The sequence below is a fragment of the Sprattus sprattus genome, assembly GCF_963457725.1.
Source record: "Sprattus sprattus genome assembly, chromosome: 13".
Lineage (NCBI taxonomy): Eukaryota > Metazoa > Chordata > Actinopteri > Clupeiformes > Clupeidae > Sprattus > Sprattus sprattus.
The window spans coordinates 25,544,477-25,551,626 of record NC_137911.1 but is presented as its reverse complement, the minus strand read 5'-3'; the positions used below and the strand labels follow the sequence as shown (position 1 = coordinate 25,551,626).

General features: G+C 47.8%; 1 protein-coding gene across 1 annotated transcript in view; it reads right to left on the bottom strand.

Moving 5' to 3' along the window:
* The window catches only part of ccdc88c (coiled-coil domain containing 88C), a gene marked incomplete at its 5' end in the record, with an annotated part of 64,019 nt that extends 57,530 nt beyond the window's left edge, over positions 1–6,489 (bottom strand). The window contains 3 exon segments of the mRNA XM_080850254.1: positions 970–1,078; positions 4,209–4,309; positions 6,430–6,489. Coding sequence (XP_080706380.1) covers positions 970–1,078; positions 4,209–4,309; positions 6,430–6,489 — 270 coding nt within the window.
* Positions 6,490–7,150: the final 661 nt, after the last annotated feature.

Below are 7,150 nucleotides of genomic sequence, written 5' to 3'. Positions count from 1 at the left end.
TCCCTTAGCTTTAAAATTACTATCATTAAGAGCTATAAAACACACACACACACACACACACACACACACACACACACACACACACACACACACACACACACACACACACACACACACACACACACACACAGACACACACACACACACGCTTTCAGACCACCGGCTGGATTTGTGTGCAGGGATGATCTGGATTCATTTGAGGAGTAAGAGTTCAGTAAATAGCTTAGTGATCCATACTGTGCTTAACACGTGTCAGATGAGGCCAGTGATCGTGAGCAGGAGAGGAGGAAGCTTGGGAGCCATTTAGAGTGAAGTGGGTTGAGGATGATATTGTTTAAGGTCCTGGGAAAGTTTAAGACAGAAATGACACTGAACGAAGGAGCAGATGTGTGGTTGGATATTCGACTCGGAAGGAAGACACCAAACACACACACACACACACACACACACACACACACACATACACACACACACACACACACACACACGCAGTAGTCGTGCCTAATCCCCACTAACACTCCTGGTCGAAATATGGACATGTAGACGCCAGCTGCTGTCTGCTCACCAGGATCAACATTGCAATTACTTTCAGACACACACAGACAAACACACACACACACGCACACACACACACACACACACACACACACACACACAGATGACTGACAATTTCACCCTTCACACTTATAATCATGTTATTACTGTAGTATGGTAGTGTTCGCTGTAGTATGGGGTGGCGAGGTACAGAATAAAGTCTGTCTGTCTGTGTGTGTGTGTGTGTGTGTGTGTGTGTGTGTGTGTGTGTGCACACACAATAACCCCAGTGTATAAATTCAAAGGGCATATGCGTGACACCTTATTCAAAGCAACCGGGAAAATGGAGTGCATCACAAGAGACAGGAAGTGTGTGTGTGTGTGTGCGAGCATCTATGTGATGTGTGTGTGTGTGTGTGTGTGAGAGAGTCCTACCTGATAGTAGTGCTTGATGTGTCGGATGACGATGTTGAGGTTCTGTATCCTGAGGTTGATGTCGTTGTTGACATTTTTGTGCACACGCTGGTTAGTTGGATTGGGGTCTCTGAAAGTATGCAAAAGGAAAATTGTGTTTAAGTTGAGTTCCTTCAAGAACGACATGAACCAACACAAAAGACAGACAAGACAACTATGCATTGCAATCATTTTAGGTCAAATACACAAAAGACACACACACACACACACACACACACACACACACACACACACACACACACACACACACACACACCCTAATAAACAATGACTTGTGTAAACAAACATGGTCCTTGGGGAGTGTGAGTGAGTGTGTGTGTGTGTGTGTGTGTGTGTGTGTGTGTGTGTGTGTCGGTAAGTCCGGTAGAGAGTTGCGTCTCAAACAGGCATTAGTCCCTTCATTTGCATATGTTTTGTGCCTAGACATGCAATGGCTGCCAGTTTGGCACAGAATTCCTTTGACTGTTGTGTTTATCTGTCTCTCTGTATGTCTGTGTGTGTGTGTGTGCGTGTGTGTGTGTGTGTGTGTGTGGTAGTTAGGGGGTCTGAGTGAATGTACGGCTATGGGAATGAGGGGCTTTTGGTTTTTCTTCCCTGTTACACAAGTGGTGCCAGCTCCTCTGTGCCCTCTCCAAACTATTCCTTCACTGCTCCCTCACCCTACCTACACCACTCTTCAGTCTGCCAACTCGCTCTCCCTCTCCCCCTCGCTTTCTCTCCCTCTCCCTCTCCCTCTCCCTCTCTCTCTTTCTCTCTCTCTTTCTCTCCCTCCCTCTCTCTCTCTCTCCCCCTCTCCCTCTCTTTCTCTTTCTCTTTCTCTCCCTCTCTCTCTCTCTCTCTCTCTCCCTCCCTCCCTCTCTCCCTCTCTTTCTCTTTCTCTTTCTCTTTCTCTTTCTCTCCCTCTCTCTCTCTCTCCCTTCCTCCCTCTCTCTCTCTCTCTCTCTCACTTTTTCTCCCGCTCTCATTTCTGCAGCCTGTTGGCCCTATGGGGAGCCCATTCCTCAGGCCTGCACACTGGGAGTGTATAGCGCCTTACGGAGGGTTTGTCTCCAGATTCCCTGGCCCCACCAGAGCAGCCCAGAGGCTATGGACACCACGCTGCTACATGACCAGGAAACCTGACGTTCATCTCAGCAAACAGGCCCATCACCAGGCCGAGTCACACTCACACACACACAGCATAGAGCAGCATAGAGCACGGCTTCAATCTAACAGTCTATCCTAAAAGATGCTTGAGGACACAGAGACACGTTCACATAACACACACACACACAGTTCTCTGGGGGAGCAGAAAAGGGCTTGGACTGAGTGAAGATTAGGGTGGGAAGTGACCTGGGTGCTGTGACTGAGACATGCCACACACACACACACACACACACACACACACACAAATGCCATTGTTTCAGCTGCAGTGTCTCCACTTTTTGTTTTCTCTCCACAGCCTTTTAATAACATTCCCTTCACTGGTCAGACACACACACACACACACACACACACACACACACACACACACACACACACTTTAGGTCGTCATTAAAGCACAGGGGCAGGGGCACAGGGGGGAAAGTGGGCTAAAGGACAGCACTGAGGGAGGAGGGGTGGTGAGAGAGGGGAGGTGAGGAGGAGGGGGAGGAGGAGGAGAGAGAAAGGGGCCGCTACGGTTAGCACAGCTGGGGGGAGCACAAAAGAGACAGACGCAGGCCATGGGGGAGGAAGAGGGGGGGGGGGGGGGAGAGAGCAAAAGAGAGCGAGAGAGTGAAAATGCAAGAGAGAGAGAGCAGAAGAGAGAGCGAGAGAGAGAGAGAGTGAAAATGAAAGAGAGAGAGAGGGGCAAAGGATAACTGTTCATGCAGACAAGCATCTGAAATGTGCGTCTTAACTCCCTAAACTCCCTAAACTGGCTGTGTGTTGCCTTGGGAGAGAAGAGGCGGAGAGAGGAGAGGCGAGGAGAGGCGAGGAGAGGCGTGGGTGTAATCTGAGGCTTTTGTTCTCCTCACAGAGTTTCTGCTAGGCACAAGAGTAGGGTGACAGCAGGCCCTCAACCGGCACCAATGAAACACACACTGACAGAAACAAGATGGCCGACACCGCTAGTATTTAACGCACCACAGCATCAACACACCTGACCTTTCAAAAGAAAAAAAAAAAAAAGCAACAACAAAAGAAATGGTCAAGCACGGTTTTGTGTGCATCATATTCTGAACTGAAGCATTAACCTTTCCAGAAAACTGTGTGTGAAAAACTGCTCTCCGAGTCTCCAACTCTGGCACACACACATGCAAGGCACAGCCTCTTGAGGTTACAGGAAGTGTTTGTTACCTCAGGTTGAGCGAAACCCGCAGAGTGAGGCCTCCAGTCAGACTGACTGGGTCTGAGGGGAGGAAAGAGCACCGCTGCCCCCTTCATCAATGGAGCGCATTCAGACGGCGCTGGGGGCCCCCACACTGACTTTGGGAGGGCCACACTAGTTCTCACTGCTTTCACAATGATATTTAACATCCATGAAGTGAAAGGCTCCACAGTCTAAGGGGGTTTACACGCCCACACACAGACATTAATGCAAGTAAGGAGATTGATACACACAAACACCCTCACACAAAGAGGAGACGACACTCAACTCCATAATTCAATTCAGAGTATCTTGAACTCCCCACACATTCCTTTATGGAGGGGGAGAGAGATAGAAAGAGAGAGAGAAAGAGAGAGAGAGAGAGGGAGCAGGAGAGAGAGAGGGAAAGAGAGATAGAAAGAGAGAGAGGGATGTGGAGAGAAAGAGGGAGAAAGAGGGAGAGAGAAAGATAGAGAGGGATGGAGAGAGAAAGAGGGAGAGAGAAAGAGAGAGAAAGGGAGAGAGAGAGAGCAGGAGAGAGAGAGGGAAAGAGAGATAGAAAGAGAGAGAGGGATGTGGAGAGAAAGAGGGAGAAAGAGGGAGAGAGAAAGATAGAGAGGGATGGAGAGAGAAAGAGGGAGAGAGAAAGGGAGAGAGAGAGAGAGAGATGCAGCTACAGTGTGTATCTCTGCTGAAGCACGACTGGCGTATTCTGTGAAAAGGTATCTCTGCTCTAGTCGGATATGCCCGAGTCAGGGGAACGCCAGGATGTGGTTTCACATACAGACACGCTGAGGATGCGCAACAGCTGCTCAGTAAGCCCCCAGCACCACACACACACACACACACTTGTTCATCTATATCCACTTACACGTGTGTCATGATCTTATGCAGGAAGACCCCGTCTACTAGGTCCATGAACATAGAGAGTTTATCCTCCGTCCCGGTTCCAAGTGGTCCAAAGGTCTTCACCTGCAGAGAGTTAGAGGAGGAAAAGAAAGTAGTTATGTGCAGTTCCTTTCCAAATGACACATTCCTATTACAGTACTCAGTTCTCCATTCTACACTGATTTTGAATTTTCCCAGTGGGGATCTCCCGGGCTTTCTTAAGTGCATGTGATGGGGTTGTGTGTGTGTGTGTGTGTGTGTGTGTGTGTGTCTAATAGTAAGTGTCAAGTGACTGATACGGAGAATGATTTTGTTTTGTTTCCTGTGTCGTTGAAATCTCTCCGAGTATCTGTGGTAGGTTAACGCTCAGATGGAGGAGGCCTCTGGTCCTTCTAGCACTCTGAAGCAGGCCTACGTTCTACACACAGCGTGGACCAGAGTTGAGTGCAAACAGGATGTTGTATAGAATATAGCAGAAACCGTCTCTAAATCGCTTTGACATAACTGAACTATACAGGAGATGACAATCAGTACACCTCAGTTTGAGTCCATGTATGAGGCAGTGCTTCTGTGAGCAGCCCAATTAATGTGAAGAAAGCCACCCTTCTGCTAATGCCATGTCATACAGAATGCCACGATGGTAGGCTGGATCAACGCCAAGCTTCTGATCTTTGATCTGAAGACAGCCCTGCCATTTTTGCATCCTCACTCTCACCACAATCAAGGCAGAATGTTAACTGCCTCTAGATTGTGCTGTCTACCTGTGGTGGACAACAGACCTTGTTTCTTATGGTTTGAGAACTCAACTGAGGAGATAACCTGGTACTATGGGCATGGCAATTTCGCTTCATTGGATTGGAGAGAAAAAAAATGGTCAGAGTGGTGGAACAGAAGTTACCCTAGAGTCAGAAAGATAGGGCAGTTTAGTTGCCCTAGAGTCAGATAGAGAGGGCAGTTTAGTTGCCCTGGAGTCAGATAGACAGGGCAGTTTAGTTGCCCTATAGACAGGTCAGTTTAGTTGCCCTAGAGTCAGATAGACAGGGCAGTTTAGTTACCCTAGAGTCAGATAGAGAGGGCAGTTTTGGTTAAGACATGACGGTCAGCGGGAGTGTGTGTCTGGAAGTGTGAGAAGACTACAGGAGGCCACAACAAGTGCCGAACACAAAGGCCGGGAGAAAATAAGGAACTAGTGCTGGGCCGGTCAGACAAACAGGACATGGGGTCAGGGTGAGGGGGTCATGGGAATGCCGCAGGTTCCTCTCACCCCCTGGCAGGGTGCTACCCGGCCGCATCTCAGACAGCGGTGAAGATAGGTAGGCAGTGGCACACTACTCACGCCGACTCCTTTTTTAATCCACCGCTTACAGTTCAACCATCATAGTAAACCGCCCAATATTCCTTCCTAGGACTTTCACACTTCCTCTTAACACCACATGACCACAGACGCACAAGCGCCATGTGAGAAAATCCAAGTACAGCTAGTTTGATTTGCACAGAAGGTTTTCCACTGGCCTAAACGGGACTGCTTGCCTAAGGCCTACCAAGTGCTTAGACTGCAGGTCATTTTTCATCTATTTTTCTGACACGTATACTTCCTGCTGAGTTTACTAGGCTTCATTGATCTGTTGGGACCTTGGAGGGGGTAGGTTGTACCTGAGCACACTGTACCTTTGATGTGCCAGGCTTGAGTAAGTAATGGGTGGAGGCGGTTGACAGTTTAATGCGCTAGTCCTTTTACACGTTTCCTTAATGGGGATCTCTGTTCATGTAAACGGGCCATTTCCCTAGGTCGGATATGCTATATTCTGCAGTTAAAGGTTGGTCACTAGTCTACCAACATGTGTTGGTCAAGACAACTTGTATACATACATCTAGTTTAGTTGAGGTTATATTTACATCAGTGAACAATGGCATAGTATAGTTAAATGTTATCTTTTGATACACTGCTGCTACTTTTTGTTATATTTATCAAAAGTTACATTGGTGCAGGTTACTTAGGCTAGCCTGGGGCTTCAGTGTAGTAAGTTATTGTCAGAGAACGCTGGGTAATATGATCTAATCAGCAGAAAACGCGTTGGGTTGGCAAAAAAAATGTGCAGGTGTTCAAGTCAACTTTATAACGAAGTAGGCGATCGCTTGAAACTGGTCTCTAAAGTGGGTACACATTGTCTCTTAAAATTAGCGAGCTCAGCGCATTGTCTTACCCAGACCACCAACGGGGTGTCCATGAAGTTCGCCATCAGTTCTGACACGGTAATATCCATTTCAGCCACTTCAAAGAAATTCCGCCCAGAAAATAAATCCAAAAGTTACGTTTAATTCCGCCAGATTTGCGACTGGAGCATTCCTTAGGCGATGAGAAGTAAAGCTTGCATGCCCACTCCAGGCAGAACAATGCCGTGAGGCATCGGAGAGCCACACGGTCTGGGCGACGATCGGTTAAATTTCCCCTTTGAATCAATGAAATATGTCCACGAAGCTGATTTGGGTATTTTCCCCTTTATATCGTCCTCCAGAATGCACGCGTTTGTGTTAAAGTTTCAAATAAACTTCTCCTCCAACTTCTTGTAAGTCGCCATAAATAAATAAGATCAAGAACAAAGTAACGTTAGCCTGTAATTGGGAGCCCTGGCCACGTCAATTCTTTGCCAAACAAAAGTTAGTGAACATTTAAAGTAATCCTCGGTAAGTGTATGTTATAGAATGCACACGCAAACCCCACTGCGCCCATGGGCTAAAAAGTTACAAACGTTGCCGCGAAGGGTGAAACTTCAGACTTGCTACTCAGTTGCCGTTGCCCCTGCCTGCCTGCCTGCCTGCCTTACGTTATTTGTCCTGGAGCATCCAACCTGTAACCGAATGAATAACATGGCTCAATGACATCCCAGCGAACCAATCAGATCTGCTGTATGTGCTCACAGGGGC